General features: G+C 35.9%; 1 protein-coding gene across 1 annotated transcript in view; it reads left to right on the top strand.

Moving 5' to 3' along the window:
- The window catches only part of LOC137246098 (piggyBac transposable element-derived protein 4-like), a 28,850-nt gene extending 9,358 nt beyond the window's left edge, over window positions 1-19,492 (top strand). Inside the window, exons 2-3 of the mRNA XM_067777192.1 lie at window positions 17,567-19,054; window positions 19,127-19,492. Of these exons, the coding sequence (XP_067633293.1) occupies window positions 17,567-18,675 (1,109 nt within the window). The 3' untranslated portion in view covers window positions 18,676-19,054; window positions 19,127-19,492. The remainder of the gene's footprint in view (window positions 1-17,566; window positions 19,055-19,126) is intronic.
- The last annotated feature ends 357 nt before the right edge of the window (window positions 19,493-19,849 follow it).

Here is a 19,849-nt window from a genome sequence, read left to right as displayed (position 1 = left end):
TTCTTGGTAATAACAATTCCCCTAATTTTAAGAAAATTATTGGCGATATGTTGGAAAATTATCGAAAGATTGGGACTAGAATGTCTCTAAAGATGCATTTTCTGCATTCCCATCTCGATTTTTTTCCCGAAAACTTGTGTGATACGAGCGACGAACAAGGAGAGCGGGTACACCAAGATCTAACCAACATTGAAAGACGATACCAAGGATTTTGGTATGAAGGCATGATGAGCGACTACTGTTGGACTCTAATACGCGAAACAGATACTAAGCAATACAAAAGGCAAAGTTCCACCAATATTCATTTCTGATTTGTTACCTTTAAGTTAATAAAATGAATATTATTTGACAAAAATCTTTAAAAATGAATTTATTGACTGTATTAAAAACTGGAGTCAATCTTAAAAAACGGAATGAAGAATCGGATTCAGCGTCATAAATTGTCTTAAAAACCACTTTTAGTTGCCTAGATCCAAAACCCTGTATACTTGTGTATGTTGCCATCGTTTAACATAGTGCAAATACACTAGCGATTCATCTCTTTAATAGAGAATGATACACTGATCTATATCACTTAGATGTTGCTACTTACGATATTTTGACAAGGTTGCCACCTGTATCAAATAAAAAAAATATTTTGGTAAATGCAAATTTGGGTATCAGAGTTATTCAATAAAAATATTTTTGCTAAAGTTGCCACCTAACCTTAGTTATGTAATTGTAAATCTTGAAACTGTAGAATTTTAAGTCAAAGTTCAGTCAAACGAACGAACTGATAAAGAACTGATAATTGCGAGGTCTCAAGGTTCTTATGACCATGTTTGAACCGGCTTTCTTCTCAAGCTGAACAAATATGTAGTGGAAGTACTTACGGGTGTCATCACAGGCAGCGCAATGACCTGCTTTCACCGATGCTACCACCGTTTCGCATACCAGCAAGCTCTCTTTGCAGAAGCTGTCAGGATGAGGAGGAAGAGTAGTATATTCATCACTTTTTCTTCCGATGTCCAGAACTGCAAATAAGACGGCTCATGATGTCACGATTTTTCAAGAGTCTGGCAGAGTTTGAGAAGATTGATCTTTCGCTCCTACCTAAGTTCATCAAAGAAAGCGAGTGGTCGGTTGAGGACTATTAGAACGTTATTTGATTGGACGATTGTGCCACCGCCAGGCACTTACTGGAGGTACTCTCAATGACAAAATATCTCCGAATGGATGTCCAGAGCGAATCTGGATCAGCTTGGTTCTTAAAACTCATATAACTATAGGTTGTATTGGTATTAAAGAATAAAGGGAGATACAAATTTCGATAAATCATCAACTTCGATGGCCTCCGTCTGTCCCTCCATTACACGACAACTTGAGAACAAATGTTTATAAAACTGTTTACACCGGTTTGTTTTGCCTCAAAACGTGCTGGTATTGAAAACGTTTAATCGGACAATAACCACGCCCACTTTTTCGAAATCAAAAATTTCGAAAACTAAGAATATGGGATTATTGACTAAGGAGCACCTATAAACTGATAAAAGTTGGGAAGTAAATTGATCCTGACTCAGATATATGTAAAATTTTAATAGCGGGCGTGGCACCCCCTTCATTTAGGAAAAGCGAAATACAGAATTTTCAAGAGCCGTTTAAGATGACCTATTGAAATGGAGAATTGCCATTTACTGCTCTTATTCTCGGACACGAGCGCTAATTTCAAGACTCGATAACTCGACTTCTCCAGAGCTTCTCGAATCTCGAAGCACTCGTAAGTCTTAATTCAAAGTCGGGAAGCTCGCGCGTTTAACGAGTGTGTCGAGATTCGAGAATCTCGAGAGAAGCCGAGACTCGCGAACAAACTCGAGAATTCGAAAGCTCCAGCTTTTACCTATAAACTAGATGAAGACTAGCAAAATCAATCCCACTTTGTCCTAAAGGTCGATCCATACGAATATTTCAATTTTTTAGTATATTAAACTACTTTAACGGCTCAAAAGTGATGTTTAAGCAAAGTACGAAAACTGAAAAAAATTGTAAGAAGGATGGGTTTCACCACTTTTTAGTTTACCTTTCCCCGACATATATAACGCCTTATGGTGGGAAAAGTTTACCTTTAAAATCATTTGCATTCACATCACATCTGTCCCGCTGGGTACATTTTCACGCCTGCAAGCATAATTATGTGAGAAAATTTGTTGTTGTTGCTTACAACAAAATGAACAAAATGTGCAGAAGCCATGTCAATGTTGCTGAGTTGTTTAGTTGTTGTAGCAACACTCTATATTTATACGCAATTGTGTGTATCCTAATTTAAAAGCTTTTGACTTTGTTCAACTCATGAATCAAAACTATGCCATTAAAACAATTGAGTGGAAAATGTATCCGACATTTTTTTTCTACCATAAATTGTTTTCCACTTGCTGCTTCTAAATCAAAGAAGAGTAAAAGAAATGCCTTCTAAAGTCGTCGGAGAACGTTTTTTCGAACTGGATAAATATGCTGGATCCAAAGGACTATATGAGACGTTGTCTTTCTCGATGTGGTTCACAAAATGGAGACATTCTTGATGTACTCCTGGAAAAGGCTATCACCGTCATACGAAAATATTTTAGGACGTTTCGACACCTACCCCCCATGATAGTTCGGCCTCCAGTAGATAACATCTTCCAACGGATTAAGATTAATTGACTTCAAAGCCAAGTTTAACGGTTAAGCGACAATTATGTTAGTGAGTAAGACTTCGCAGCGGCCCGAAATTTAGTCACTGTAGTACGAGCTTTCATCATAAAAAGATGCACAAAACTATTTGGCAGCCTTCTGATCGAAGAACACGAAACCAAATCGATCTAATCGTGATCCAAGGCAGATATGAATGTGTCCTGAATGTACGTACTCCTCCAGGTCTTAGTATCGACTCAGTGGGCGCAGTGACACGAGGAAAGTTTACCGCTGAGGAGCTGCTCATGAAACAGACAGCTGATGATTACCATGATTTCAGGAAATTTGCAATGCATTGGAAAACAAGGGCTTTGCCTACGCTGCGTAAGGTCGCAGAAACGCGTGATATATGGGTGCGTTATCGTGACGCAATGAACGAAGAGATACGCTTACTTAGAAAATGAAAAGTAGACACTCCGGTGACTGGCGGAAGGTTTTAAAACTGGGGCAAATTCCTGCGAAAATAAAAATGGCGTCCTCGTAACCGACATAGCAAGCATGCTAAAGTTACTTAGAGAACACTTTCCTTTATTGCTAGATAGAAATGGGGCGCAATCTTATTTACTTAATTGGCGTTAAACCATTTCAACCAGTCGTTTCTTCTTTGGCAAAGAAATTAATTTAAATAATTTTCCACCTGGTCCTTCCAGCGGAGTGGGACAACCTCTCCCTTAACTTCCTTAAGCGAATTATACCGAAATCCTGGTGACGAAATTTGGTTTTTATTCGCTGCACTGACTTCGTATCTGCGTAAAGCTCATACAGCTCATATTTATACTTCCTTCGATACCTACCGTCGTAATCACGGACAGGACCATAAATCTTCCTTAGAACTTCTTTCTCGAGCCATCAAATCTCTTATCGATACTTAATCCAAGGTAGCACTTATTGGTTAAAGTTTTTCTACGTTTGATTTTTAAGCTGACGTGGCTGCCAATGCGCCGTTTCTTTCAGCAAGTTAGGTTAAGGTAGGTTTGATGGTACCTACTCTGATAGAGGAAGCTCGCTTGGACAACATGAAGGTCCGTTGTGATACCAAATACAATAAAATAAAATAAAGTAACGGTGACGTAGATAAAGCTACTTACAGAATCGTTGGGTAGCAACGATTTAGTTACGAATGATACCTATCTCAACCTTGGATAAATCCTCGGGAGATCCAAGTAAGTCGAGACCAAAGTACCTTCGCCTAGTTCTGGCAAAAGCTGGACAATTAAGCATAAAGTGATGTGATGTTTCCACCTCATCATCCTCCATACAGCTGCAGCAGCATGGAGTTTCCAGTATATTGAGACGTACCTCATGGATACCCATGGGACAGTGCCCTGTCAGAACCCCAATGACCATTGAGGGGTGAGCCTTTATGAACCCAATTATTTCAGCAGACCTCCTGCCAACCATTTTCGGCCAGACAGATCTTGCTACCCTGCAAGACGTGGTGTCCGCCCACCGTTTGCTGAGCTGACTCGAGGCCCAGCTATGGAGAAGCAATCCACGGGTGGCCAGCAGAATTCCGAAATCCCTAAAGCCATCTTAAGCCGGTTCAGTTGTATCGATGCGGGCTAAGAGATCGGCTTGACAGTTACCAGGGATATATATATGGCCCGGGACCCAGACAATCTCAATTTTAAAATAATTCGGTGCAATCGCAAGCGAGGTCAGGCACTCCCAGACCACCATCGATCGCACTGTAGTTGAGCTCAATGCCTTGATAGCCGCCTGGCTATTAGAGTAAATTTTAAATTCCCTAACCGTAGTAGAATAGAATTTCATCCACCACATCCACATCTTTATTTTCCTCTGCATCTTTCTTTTCCCTATACGTTCTCGCCTAACACCTTCCGTTCTCTTCACTATTCCTTTTTGTAATTCGATTCATAGTTCTACTCTTTGTATACCTATACCTATACCCTTTGCGTTCCTGTTCCCCTATCTTTCACTCCTCTTCTCTCTATAAAAAAAGATCAGTAATCAGAGTCTCGATCGATCCAGGACTTAAGACGGCCATAGAGGAAACGAAATAGAAGGAAAACAAGAAACTCAATTATATGAGGCAAAGAGAAAAACGAAGATAGCCCTTTTGCTTACGGTCATTGCAATTTTTGTTTCCTTCTTTAAATTTTACTTTACACACTTTATACCAACATCAGCAAATCATTTGACTCTGTTAATCATGAGCTTTTAACTCATATACTTGACTTACTGGGTTTTCCGAAGAATTTATTACTTTGGCTTCGCAGCTATCTTGTAAATAGAACTCAGGGAGTTATGTTCAAAAACAGTATCTGTGAGTTGATAGAAGTAACTTTTGGTGTGCCTCAGGGTAGCCATTTGGGTCCATTACTTTTTACACTCTTCATAAATGACTTATCTAAGGTTATGTCGTATTCCCAGCTCTAATGTATGCAGATGATGTAAAACTATTCTATACATACTTGCCTTCTGACTCTTCTCGTTTGGATCTACTTCAGGCTGATTTAGACTCATTTCGATTATAGTGTACAGTAAATCTACTACTTTTGAACTGTTGGAAATGTAAACTAATTACATTTCATAGAGTCCACCCAGTTTCAAAGTTCTATATGCTAGATGGTGCTCCCTTTGAGCGTATTTCTGTAGTATGTGACTTCGGTGTTCTTTTTGATGCGAAACTGAGCTTTAACATGCATATTTCATCTATCATAAACAAAGCATCGGGTGTACTTGGATTTATTAAAAGATGGCCTAAAGAATTTGTCGATCCTTATCTAACCAAGACCCTTTACACATCATTGGTCCAATACTAGAGTAATGTTCCTGTATTTGGTCTCCGGGATATAAAAATCATATAGATCGAATTGCATCGGTGCAGCAGTTTCTAATATTCGCATTACGTGGTCTTAAATGGGAATCAAATTCTCATCTCCCGCCTTATAGAAAGAGACTTCTTCTCATTAGTTTGCCAACTTTAGAGAATAGAAGATGATTATCAGAGAGATAGACTCCACTGACCTTGTGAGCAGACTGAATTTTTCTGTTCCTGCGAGAATTACAAGACACTATGTACTCTTTCATTTACCAATTCTCCGGCGAAATTTTGCCAAATTTAGCCCTCTTCGCAACTGGTGCTCGCTCTATAATGAACTGTACAACTGCATTAGTTTTGAGTATTCGGTTCCTGCTATCCGTAAGGATAGTTCTGGCACGATATTTTTCAAAGATTTTTAATAAGATGTCAATTTTTATTTCAATATTAATTTTGATTTAGATATTGATTAAAATTAAAATTTAACTTTATTAATTTTATTGTTTATAATTTTGTTTTTATTTTAAATTTTGTTTTTACACTTATGTTTTTTTCTTATTATTTGTACTGAATCTTGTGTCCACTAGTCGACCGCTTTGTGTCTGTGTTGGCTTTAATATAGTAAAAATAAAAATTAAAAAAACATAAAAAATTAAAAAAATAAAAATTAAAAAAATAAAAACAAGTCACATGTGATGGAAGATCTCTCTAAGCACAAGTACTTGAATAATAAACGGTGTAGCAAAATGTAATTCTCACTATTAAAAAATTTATTTTTTAAGTAAACCTGTTGTAAAAATTTTACTTCAAAAATGACTCTACGCCCTTTTGTGGCTCGAGTATGTAATTTTAAAAATCATTGTTGACAAAGCAAGTGTGATATCATAACCGTCAACTGCCTGACAGGATGTTCAAGATGGCTACTTTTTCGCGTTTCCGCGTTTCTGCCAGGATGTTCAACATAGCGGCGCATACGGCCGGTTATCCTGAGCAGGTGATAGAAAGATATACATGATGAGACCATGATAGTCACCTTAAAAGTCAGGTGGTCGATTCTATTTGCTATTTTGACGTATATGCTAAAAATATCACATTTGCCTTTTCCACAATATTAAAAATTTTATTAGCGAAATGAGTTGATTAGATTGGCTGTTTTATTGTCATGAAAAATAAGGCTTTAATTTTACTAATAGCACTGCTACGTATGTCAGCGTTACATGACCCCCACTGTTGCCATTCATAGCATGCTTTACGTCGTAAACTAAGTAAGTAAGTGACTTTTACAAATTTCCTAAAACAATCGTCTATTAGAAAAGTTGTTTCTAGCAATTCATTAATTTATCTCAAAGATTGCTAATCCCAACCGCAATGACATATGTACAAATCCAGCACAAATAAATAGCAATAAAAGAACCGAAAATGTTAGTACATAGCACAAAACAACAACAATGAAGTAATTGCTATTTGGGTCTTTTAAAAAAAACTAAACGCAATTTAAAACAAACAAAAGCTAATTTTCGCACATTGAACATCGTAAATCCAAGAACACTAAAGCTATTGAATTTGAGTAAATTCAGGAAAATGTGGTTAAATGAGAAAAAAAATTGTACAAATACATACTTACATGATACTTATGAACATACATTTTACATATTTACATAGCATGGTATTCATTAGTAATACCCTAGCACGTACTTACAAACATACAAATTAGATTATATACGTAAACATGTAGCGGACAATATGGTTTCTAGATGGCTACTGATATCCCCAAAATATGCAAATCGGACCGAAATTGTGTGGCTTTGACAATCGTACTAACACAAATTCATACATACATATATGTAAGCTTGACGAGGGCACTTACAAAAGTTCACTTAGTCTACGACTCCGAAATCTTTTCATTAAACAAGGCATTGGTACCAAGTTATTGTGACTCTTGATAGGTTAACACTTGTTCATATTGTAACGCATTTAGGGAAATTCTGCTTATTTGAAACCTTCTGCTAACGTTGGAATCGCTAAACTGTTGAATAAATCACTCCAATACTTAGTATTGCAAACTGGGCTTTATTAGACTACTTTGAGAGTACTTCACAATTAAACTTCACAACCAATAACGTGTTTAAATCAAAACTGATTCATTATTACTCAGCTTGCGTTGCTTTTATACTCTATGTAGCCTCGTCTGCATATTTCTCCAAAGGTCTAGATATTTCACCTTCTAGAACTCTTGTGGCTCATGCTTGGTTACGAGCTATATACGTGTTGATTACATGTATTTCTAAGTATCTCTTCGTTGCCTTGTATGTATGTGTGTAAATGATGATTGATTTGTTCATGTACACAAGAGTGGCTGCTTTATTGTTGTTGTGCATTTATTTAGCAGCAGCTTAGTGATGCTAATATTCTTCACAATATGAATCGAAAATAAATGTCACCAATTTTATTTATTTGATAATTTGAGAGAAATTCAAACAACGTGACATCAGGAGGGATAAAGCGACAGCTGTCGATTGGATTATACCTTAAACGCTTATTCTTCCGGGAGTGGGATTCAAAAACATACTCTTGCGATGGTTTAACTGTTACAAACCCATTCAGCCGCGGTCATGCCCTTGTTGTTGTGAAACTTTTTCCAATTGCCCTCTTTGCATAGTTTATTTATTGGAGAGCACATACTGTGTATGTCAGTCTGTGCCAAAGCTACGCTTTATTGTTGGTGGTTAATTTTTTGTTTGTTTTTTTCTATTTGTAGAAATATTTTGTAAAAAAAAAGGTGTCAATGAGCTTCCATTCTCAAAATTCTAAAGCGATCTCACAACTAGGCAGCCAGTTCGCTCAAAATATTTCTTTGAACTCGCAAGCGAATTCGGTAAAGGTTTCTTCTAGAATGTTGTCAACAAATAGCAATCTACACGAGTTTAGGCATCAAACATTGCACGCCGGGCACTTCTACTTTGTGGCACTTAGTGGCAATTGAAAATTTCAAAAAAACTCAAATAGTTCTGCAACAACGGAGTAGAGGCTCTCCTCGTTCTCTGCTTCCATAGTTGGTTACCGATACGAATATCTTGTGGGATGTAGTATATTCATTCAATCGAATAATATGGCCACAGCAAGTTAACCTCTGGTCTTTGTTTCTTTGAACTAGTATATCGATGTTGGCATAAAGCTCCCTATTAAATCGTCGCCAACGCCTTTCGATCAATAAGCTTTTCGAAGAACTTTTCTCTCCAATGTTCTTAGAGCCTGCAATTCGTGCTAAGTTACGAGCTTCGCATTCGTCTGCCTTAAAATTGTCCCGAAAACTTTCATTTGCCCACACATTTTCCAGCGACTTCGCTTGCCTTGACTTACGCCAGCGCAAATTTCTCTATAGCTCGCTAAAGAAATTATCTCTCAATGTAGCGAAATTTTTTTAAAACTCAAGATTGATTTTTGTCTTTCCAAAAGTCTCCCTAAACATCCACGTACCCATAATCATTATCATATCTATCTCTTTTTTTGTTCTTCTTACGCTATCTCCTCTTTGCTTCCATTTTCTTTTACTTGTACTTCCATTTTTGGTTTTACTTTTACTTTTGCTTTTACCTTTACTTTTACTGCTACGTAACATTTACTATTACTTTTAATTTTATCTCTGGTTTCACTTTTGCTTTTATCTTTACTTTTACATTTACTTTTACTTTTATCTTTACTTTGACTTTGACTTTGACTTTAACTTTTACTTTTATCTTTACTTTTACTTTTATCTTTACTTTTACTTTTACTTTTATCTTAACCTTTATCTTTACTTTTACTTTTACTTCCTCTTTTGCCTTTTCTTTTACTTTTGCCTTTACTTTTACTTTTATCTTTCCTTTGACTTTTATCTTAACATTTACCTTTATCTTTACTTTTACTTTTACTTCCACTTTTGCCTTTACTTTTACTTTTATCTTTCCTTTGACTTTTACTTTAATTTTTACTTTTATCTTTACTTTTACTTTTACTTTTATCTTAAGCTTTATCTTTACATTTACTTTTACTTACCTTTTGTTTTACTTTTACTTTTACTTTTATCTTTACTTTTACTTTTACTTTTATCTTAACCTTTATCTTTACTTTTACTTTTACTTCCTCTTTTGCCTTTTCTTTTACTTTTGCTTTTACTTCTACTTTTATTTTTCCTTTGACTTTTATCTTAACATTTACCTTTATCTTTACTTTTACTTTTACTTCCACTTTTGCCTTTACTTTTACTTTTACTTTTATCTTTCCTTTGACTTTTACTTTAATTTTTACTTTTACCTTTACTTTTGCTTTTATCTTTACTTTTACTTTTACTTTTATCTTAACATTTACCTTTATCTTTACCTTTACTTTTACTTTTACTTCCACTTTTGCCTTTATTTTATTTTTGCTTTTACTTTTACTTTTATCTTTACTTTTACTTCTACTTTTAAATTTACTTTTTTTTGTTCAAATCAACAAATTTTATTAGTACCCTCGCATGGATTTTTTATATACATACATATAAGCACAAGCAACATATGTACGTATGTATGAATACTTATGGGTAAATACGATAAATTGCTTGCTGCTACTCACTCTCAGATTTCAGCTACCAAATCCGCAAAGCCCACAAAAGGTCAACAACAAATTTAAGGTTGGTGTTGGTGACTTTTGCGGTTTTGAAATGTGGCTTCTTTTCTGCTTGCATATGCCATTATAGGCGAAAATTCGTTTGTTTTACAACATTTTAAATTTTGCTAATTTTCCTTTCTGCACATTTTTTGTTGTTGCTTGTTTGGAAATTTGTATTCAAGCTACCGAATTTACTATTTAAAAACAAAAAGCAAGAATTAAAGATAAAATAAAATTCGTTCGATAAATTCTTTGAGTTGAATTTCCTCTATATGGTGGTAATTTAATTTATATAAACGACATAATAGATGATAGTAACTAATTAATTGTAATTAAATTCGAACACGCAGTCTGGTTGAAAACTTTGATGATTTCCTGAAACTCAAAATGGATTTGATTAAATAGCACCCCTGGTATTTGTCTGGCATTTGGGCATCCGGTAATTATTGCTGAATAAACTTGGACCCCAACACGTCTACGGGTTTTATAGGCATTTTAAAGTTATGGGAATCTCAAGCGGTTGGTGTTTTTAAACGGTTTTATTTAGCTTAACTTGACAGGCTGGCTGGTTGACTGGCCGGTTGGTTGACTGGCCGGCACGAATTTTGTAATTGAAATTTAAGTAACTTCCCGATAAGCTACAAGCCTGAAAATTGGAATATAGTTCAGAACCCGATGATGATGCAACAACAAGAAAAAACTCCGATAGGTGGCGCATGGATCGAAACATTTCAAAAAATCGTATTTGTGGCCCGATTTGGTTCATATTTAGAACACATAACACATACATGAATAGAAAGCGACCTATGTGAAAAACAACCACCGCTATGTTGCGCAAGAATCGAGATATTCAAAAAAATCGTATTTGTGGTCCGATTTGGCTCATATTTGGGACACATAATACATACATGTATAGAAGGCGACCTGTAAAAAACTCGCCGCTAGGTGGCGCAAGGATCGAGATATTCAGAAAATCGTATACGTGGTCCGATTTGGTTCATATTTGGAACACATTATATATACATGAATTGAAAGCGACATATGATGTCCGATTTGGCTTATATTTGAAACAAATATTACATACAGTCCGGTAGAAGTGACATCAAAATATTTTGGAGTTGGAGGAGGGACAAGCATACGTGAAGCATAGTCGAGTAAAGTCTTTGGAATGATTATGTATTGGGGACTTAGATTGTAACAAATTGTCAGGAAAGAGTCCTTGCAATAAGTAAAGTCTTTGGAATGATTATCTATTGGGGATTTAGATTGTAACAAATTGTCAGGAAAGAGTCCTTGCAATAATGAGTTACTAAATGAACTAAATAGAATGAGAGGCAATTAAATAAAGACTAAAAACTTGAAAATAAAATAATAAAAAAAAAATTTAAGTGAAACGGTTTTATTGAAAACAATACTTACATGAATTAATAATAATACTAAAAGCTAGAAAATAATTAGGTAGGTCCTAGGTACTAGTCATCACACTCCTCATCACTCTAGGGCGTTGATCAGACAATTAAATAAAAACGTCGGGCGCGTCAAATTTCTATTGATAGACATAAGTAAGACCAAATGAACCTTAATCAGATTATGCTATGCCTCCCATTTTTAGAAATTTTATGCGCCCAACGCTTTTATTTAATTGTCTGATCAACGCCCTAGAGTGATGAGGAGTGTGATGACTAGTACCTAGGACCTACCTAATTATTTTCTAGCTTTTAGTATTATTATTAATTCATGTAAGTATTGTTTTCAATAAAACCGTTTAACTTAAAATTTTTTTTTTTAATTATTTCATTTTCAAGTTTTTAGTCTTTATTTATTTCCTTATTATTTCTCATTCTATTTAGTTCATTTAATAACTCATTATACAAGGACTCTTTTCTAACAATTTGTTAAAATCTATGTCCTCAATATATATTCCTTCGAAAGACTTTACTCGACTATGCTTCACGTATGCTTGCCCTCCTCCAACTCCAAAATATTTTGATGTCACTTCTACCGGACTGTATATTATATTTGTTCCAAATATGGACCAAATCGGACCACAAATACGATTTGCTTTTAATATCCCGATCCTAGATGTTTTTATGAGCGATGTTGCATCCCTAATATTGGTACACTGGTGGTACCACGAGGCGTATGAGTAATATTTAAGTGCTAGCGGAAAATAATTACAAAAATTATAATAAAGTAGAGCTAAGGATTTCTCAAACATGTTGGAGAAGAGATTTCTCGCGAGTCTCTCCTTCTCGCGCGATTCTCGAATCTCGAATTATTCGTAAACCTCGCGAACTTCTCGACATTCAACTTAATCAATTCATTGGCTGTTTTATATAGAGCTTACGATTTCTTCTGGAGCACAAGCCAAAATGTCCGCAAAACCACAAGTAAAAAACCCCGAAATGTATAGAACATTTTCAATGCAGCGACTGAATTGAAAGTCGAGAAGATCGCGAGTATTACGGGTAATTCGAGATTCGAGAATCTCGTGAGCGTTACGAGAAATTCGAAATTCGAGAATCTCGCGAGCCTTACGAGTAATTCGAGAATCTCGCGAGAAGCCGTGTTCTTGATGTCTCGTTGAAAAATAAAATATTGCGAACAAAATTATATGTATAATAAATATGTTTTGAGTTAAATGTCATTGAAGCAATATAATCAACAAGTGTATAAATACTGTCCATATAGCGATGAAGTAAGTATGTCGAGAAGCTCGCAAGATTTACGAGGACTTCGAGAAACGAGAGTCTCGCGAGAAGTGGAGTTTTCGATTTCTCGGGTCGCGAAAATCTCTCTAGTGTTCGAGAAGAAATCGTAAGCTCTATAATAATAAAGCGGTAATTTTCCCATAGAAAGCCTTCCTGCACTGCCGGCGATTTTTGACTCTTAAGGAATACATGACATCACCTTGCTCCTCATGGAACTATGGGGTGGGGAGGGAGGGATGGCCTGAAAGTTTAATGTGGTCATATAAATCGTTCCCGAGATGATCGGGCTAGTACCTTAATGATGCTTTGTTACCGGAGCGTAGCAAAGGACCATCAACATCGATAACACTCCCCAAAGCCTTCGGGGAGTGTCTTTATCGTTAATACAACAATAACAACACCTTGCCTACTTCTGTAAGCTTTCCTCGCAAGCCCTATAAGAGTTTGAGCCGGTCGCGTAGCTCTATTCCTGAGCAATTGCAAATATCTTTTGGGGACTTCCTGTCGCTGCTTGGCTATCATTAGGACCAATTTTTTTCTCCTTCAAATTTAAAGGCATATTATGATATTGCTGTTGTTGTAAAAATTTGCAAAATGTGAGTTGTTTCTCATGTGACATCATTTAACGCTAATTTTAGCATTTTAATAATGTAAAGTCTGCTAAATTTGTTCATAGTTATTTTGAGTTAGCCGAGGCAGCTAATATATAATTATGGATTATTTGCTTCCCTCGATGTTACCAAGGTTACCGCTTATGTTTTTGGAGCGTCTTGTAATTCTTTGGTCGCCTTCACCGATGTAACCCAAAAATGGTATCGCCAAATGAAGAAAATTTAAATTTGGTCATGCTCATACATCTATCTGTTCATCCATCCGTCGGTCTCTGCGGCCGAAAGCTCATCATCTTAAGTTTTTTGGCAATAAATTTCGTTCAAGTGAAGGAATTTTAATACAGTTTGGGTTGCAATTTCTTCTGGCCATGCGAAGGGTTTATAGCTGGCACCCAAACCGTTATTCCTTTTATAGTAAAAATCGTACAGAAAAAATTATTCCCCAACTTTAAGTTTTTTACTCCGAAAAAAATTATTAAATTCGGCCTTTAATTTCTTAGAACATTATAGAAGTCCGGCCCTATAACTATGAAACGGCTCACCCAAATGAAACGAGTTCTCTCTTTCATAGCGAATCCCTCTTGGCACAACAGAAAGCGGTGCATGAAATTTCAAGGCAATATCTTAATTTGATCAAACTTTTTGGCGAAAGAACAGGTACAAGTTTACTATGAAAAAGTATAAATATTGTACTATAAGAGTTAGTTATGGTTTTTCGGTGAAAAACTTATAAACTTTTATTTTCGGACATATATATATATATATATATATATATATATATCGGGGATACCCATAGCTTTTTTTGTGGAATTTTTTTTAAAAAAATCCGAAATATAAAATGGATTCATGATTCGTTGTGAAAATGCTATGGGTATCCCCGAGATCTGATAACCTCTTTTGGCCAAGTCTTTTTCGACTCAAAAAAAGAAAATAAGTATTAAAATGGGTCCCTGGTTTATAGTGAAAATGAGCGTCAAAAGTACGTGATTTCGCCCATATAAAAAAAAAAATCGAGCCCTAACTGCAATTTTAGTGTAACCATCATCAAAAGAATTTTTCAGAAGTAAAGTGCCATGACATAATACCAGGTGGCATAATTCCAAGGGAAAAAGTTGACATTTTCTTTATCTTACTATACATAAAATTAAGACGTGTGAAATACTTAAAGCAAGACATGGGTACAGTATCCTTATTCAAATCTTCCACGGAATAAAATAGGGATATTTTTTAACAACCATTTAAATAAAGATTTGTTTAACCCTCCGATGAGTGAGAAGGTCCCTAGGGACCTTTTTGCCTTTTCAAACTGAAATTACTCCTACTTCGGCCACTACAACCCCCCCCCCCCCCCCCCCCACATTACTCTGTATTCCAAGAGTATTTTGTTGCGCATCTTTCAAAATCAAGCCGATCGGATCATTACTTTAGGAGTTATTGAGGTTTTAGTGAGAATAGTAAGCGGACGTGTGAATAGGTCCGTATGGACCTTGTACTGAATTTCACTAATAAATGCATGTTTCAACACATAATTTACTTGTTCTGAACACAAAGACCGACACTCAAAGACATTAAGAATGATGATAAAAACAAAAAATTCTAAGAAAAATTCGAAGACATGAACTTTATTGCTTTCAAGGAAAGGCACAATATTCTAATTTTATACTACTAGCAATAAACCAGTTCTTAGAATTTGTTTGTGTTTATCATCATCCCTAATGTCTTTGAGTTCAGGTAGAACGTACGAAAGAGTATAAAAGAAGTTGTAGTTTCGTAAACCAAATCAGTCAAAGTTTAAAACAGCGAAGAGTAAAATCGTGTGTGATAGAAACAAAAATATAAAATATGGCAGATGCAAGTAATTTGGACGTTGCACAGTGTTTCGTGTAGAACAAGCTAGCTGGACAAAATTATTTTATGAGATTTTCCGTTTCATATGTAGTCATTTATGTAGTTGTAATCATTCATTTTTTTCAGCCATATGTTCTTTTTTTTTTTTTTCCAAAATTTTACTTCATATGCATACATTTGCTTATTTCATATACAGTAACTCATGTGAATAAGTGACATAGATCCAAAAAAATTTAAAGGACTTAAGAATATTACTTTATTGTACTTAAATTGAATGGAATACAAATCTCAATACTCTAAAAAATTCGGAAAAAGAAATTAAAATTTTTTATGAAAATTCGTCGAATTTTTTAAATATAATTTAGTTTTTGTTATAGATCGTGACAAATTTTCTTATGGAAAATTAGTTAAAATAAATTTGCGAAAGCGAAAATTGTAAGAATGATCCAAAAAGGGGTGTCTACTTATTTATGTGAGTGACTGTACATATGTACATACATATTTTGTATTTATTTGAGTATTTATCCTGGCACTACAGAATTATTTTATAGTACCAGTCAGCAATGTAAAAGTGAATTACAATAATAATAATAACAATGTAAATAATTAAATTAATTATGTCAAAATTACTTATTACAAAAACCTAAAAGTAAAGTATCATACAAAATAGAAAGGACAATAGATTTAAATTGAATAAAACCTGATCCAACAAAAAGTTATAGGGTAGGTTATCTTTTATAATTATGTTATTATTCGCTATCATCACTTTCATTGGATGAGTCACTTGTGGAATAGTCATGAACATCAGCCACACTACTGTGAAAGCTTGAAACAACTGGGGTATTTATTGACTCCTCAACATTATCGGGGGACAGTAAATTTAAGACTTCTGAAGTCAGACTTTTAAATTTTTTCTTAGGTATCTCCCTAAAACTGTTAACTAAAGGATCCGATGTTATAAGCAACATATTCATAAGATCTCTATTCGTGGCTTCACGCGTCTGCTTTTGTGTGTTATAATCCCTGAATCGTCTCAAATCTTTGTTACGGGCTTCCTGTGCTTCCTCGGAAAGTTGACCAATAGGTAAAATTGCTGATTTTATAATTTCAATACTATGCACTAAGAATTTATGAACTGTAACAGGCATATTAAACCATGGATAGAGATCTATGTATAGTTTTTTAGTCTCGACCGCAAATTTTTCAAATCTTTGGATATTTATATTGTACCCAGATGCTAATGCGCGAAGGAGAGTATTGAATCTTTTCATGAGCGTTACATCCAATCCCGTAATCTCAGCACTCAGAATTTTCGAAAAACCTACGAGCAGTGTCGCTGTCATTGGTATTGCCGAAACCTGGTTTTGGTTTATCTTCATCAATCCATTGTATGTACCTGTTTTTATGCCTTGGTGACTGGTGCGGTAGGTTGTGGCAGGTTGAAGTCAGTGATCTTCGCCTTTTTGCTTTTGGTGTGCTATTGTTGACCTTGCGCGTTTATTTTTGTGTGTTTTATGGCTACGTGTTTGTTCTCTGTACCTGGGGATTGGTTTTGCCGTTTGTAGATCAGCTTTATAGGTTCAAATATCTCGTGGGAGCTGGTACGTACATACATCCTATTTTATATGTAGAGATAACTAAATCTACAAAAAAAAAATTTAAAATAGATGTGCAAAGAATTTGCAATGGTTTTTCTTTGGACTATTAGAGAATACTTGCGACTATAACATATGTAAAATTTAGCCCGGATGTCGGCGGATGTATGTAACTTTTTTGTCCCTAAAGTTAAAAATATAAAGAAAAAATACCTTTTCTTCTTAATAACGGAATGTTAAATATATTGAAAATACTCTAATTGCGAAAGAATTACTATTATAAAATTTTGCTTACCTTCGAGCTTAGAATCCATCAAAAACATTATATAAAAGTGTTCACTTAAAAGAAATATGAAGCTTAATATTCAACAAGAATTTTGCAAATTAATCAATGCATTTTACGGCCACTCCTGCCTTCTTACTTCAATTACTCAATATATATGAGAAAAATATCAAAAAAAAGCAAAAATCCCGTTATTTTGTTTGTTTTCTTTCATTTCTCATTACATTTTTCTTGGAATAAGAACTTTGTTTTGTCCAGCTAGCTTGTTCTACACGAAACACTGTGCGTTGCTGAAATGGTTGTACGCCGTAATAGACGTTATCAGCAAATGACTGCGGATGAAAGGCGTGCAGTTGATAGTAGATTTGCTGATTTTATGGACGAAGGCATGGATTAAGAAATTGATATTGCTGCAATTGATAATTATGAAGTTGAGGATGATGAAGATCGCACATACCAACCTGCTGAAGAGTCAGATGCCGAAACTGAAGGATACGTCGAGCTAAATGAAGATACTGATGACGACGATGATGAAGAGGAAGAAAATGATGGACAGGAAACGAATGAAAGTTACTATATTGGTAAAGATGGCACCCAATGGAGTAAAAAAGCAGCACCAACATCACGCATTCGTAATCATAACGTGGTCGACTTCACAAGAGAGAAACCAGAACCAACAGGAAATATACACGACCCCTACACAATAATGCGTTCAATCATGACACAGGAAATAATACACTTAGTGCTACGTGAAACAAATCGTAAAGGCAGGGGGGTTACAGCTGCATGGAATTTGGCGAATCCGACGAAGAAAAAGGAGTGGAAGCCAGTGACAGTGAAAGAGTTTGACTCCTTTGTAGCTATTTTTTTGTATGCTGGACTCACAAGATCAAACCATGAACCAGCTATGGAATTATGGGGCGCGACGCGTTGCCCAATATACAAAGCTGCGTTGTCGTACGATCGCTTCATGTGTATAAAGCAATTTATTCGATTCGACAATGGAAATACTCGACAACAGCGAGTCATCAACAGCAAAACTGCGGCTATTGACGATATTTGGCAAATGTTGCAACATAACTTGGCAGCAGCTTACACTCCTCATGAAGCACTAACAGTTGATGAGCAGTTGTTCCCTTACAGAGGCCGCACCCGCTTCACACAATATATTCCGTTAAAGCCAGCCAAGTATGGTTTGAAAGTATGGTGGTTATGCGACTCACAGAGTTATTATCCTGTGAAGGGAATGATATATTCTGGAAAACTGCCAAACCAACAACGGGAGATAAACCAAGGGCAGAACGTAGTGCAGGATCTTGTGGAAAAATATTTAGATGCTGGCGGTACCATATACGCGGATAATTTCTTTACCACTCTTGACTTGGCGCGTATTTTGATGAGGAGGAAGACCGCATATGTTGGTACAGTGCGCTTCCACAGGAGTTCAAGAAGAACCCGAAGCGCACCATCAATAGTACATTATTTGGGTTCAACGAAGGGGATATAGCGTTATGCTCATACGTGCCGAAAAAAAAATAAAGTGGTGAACGTGCTCTCCACAATGCACTACACCTGCCGCGTTGACGAGCAAACCGAGAATCGGAAGCCCTATGCCATATTAGATTACAACGCCAACAAATGCGGCGTTGATACCATGGATCAAATGCTAGGCACTTACAGCTGCAAAAGAGCAAAACAACGCTGCATTGGCTGTTTTTACGATTTACAACGAAATGAAGCCTATAGAAAGGAGTGACAGACCGCGGTCGTTCTTGTTACTGCTAACGAAACAATTGGCCACACCAAATATCGAAGAACGTGCCCTGAACAACCATATAACCTCATATCCAAGGATACGCAATGCGATGGAAGCATTCGATGTCAGGGTAAGAAAAACATCTTCAAATTCAAGAATAGAATATATATTTATTTGTTTTTTATTTTTCTTTTCATTTCAGGTATTACCAAGACCGATGGAAGGCAATGCACCGTCGTTTGCGGCTAGGTCAAGTAGACCGTCATGTCGTCTTTGCCGTTCTGAGTACGGGCGGCTGCGGCAACGGTGTTTGCGGAGAACATAGCACACTTTTACATCGCTGCAACACTTGCGCACAGGGCGGGGGACAAGAAGTACACGCTCAACAACAATAATTTTTAAACTTTTTTTTATAATATTCTTAAGAAAATTCAAGCAAAAAAAAAATTGTTTAAATTGAAAAAATTATTTTTGTATGTAGAATTTAGTTATAAACAATAAAAACAAAAAAACAAATCAAAAAAAAATTTTGTATATGAAAAAAAACATGATTAACAAAAAAAAGGTCCGTAGGGGCCTTTTCACACGACCGTGAAGTTCAGAACTGTCACTCATCGGAGGGTTAAATGTATGTGTTGCTAGACTGCATATCTGCTTGCGACGCTATCGTTTTGCTCATATTTTCGGAAACATTCGTGACTACTCCGAAACTTGCTGTCCGATTTGCTTAAAAGTTAGTACTTGAGCATGATTCTTGACCTTTTTACAACCTGTTTTGGGTGAAGAAGGAGACGTGAGTAGGAATGGAAAGTAACGGGAAGGGGCAGGAACGTGGAGAGGAATAGGGAAAGACATGGGCAGAATCAGATGGAGGTAAGAAGGAAGATTTTGAGGGAGATATGAGATATAACGCAAGAGGAAGGGG

The sequence above is a fragment of the Eurosta solidaginis genome, chromosome 3 (assembly GCF_040869045.1).
Source record: "Eurosta solidaginis isolate ZX-2024a chromosome 3, ASM4086904v1, whole genome shotgun sequence".
Taxonomy (NCBI): domain Eukaryota; kingdom Metazoa; phylum Arthropoda; class Insecta; order Diptera; family Tephritidae; genus Eurosta; species Eurosta solidaginis.
The sequence above is the reverse complement of the archived record's forward strand: the minus strand, read 5'-3'. Positions and strand labels throughout refer to the sequence as shown.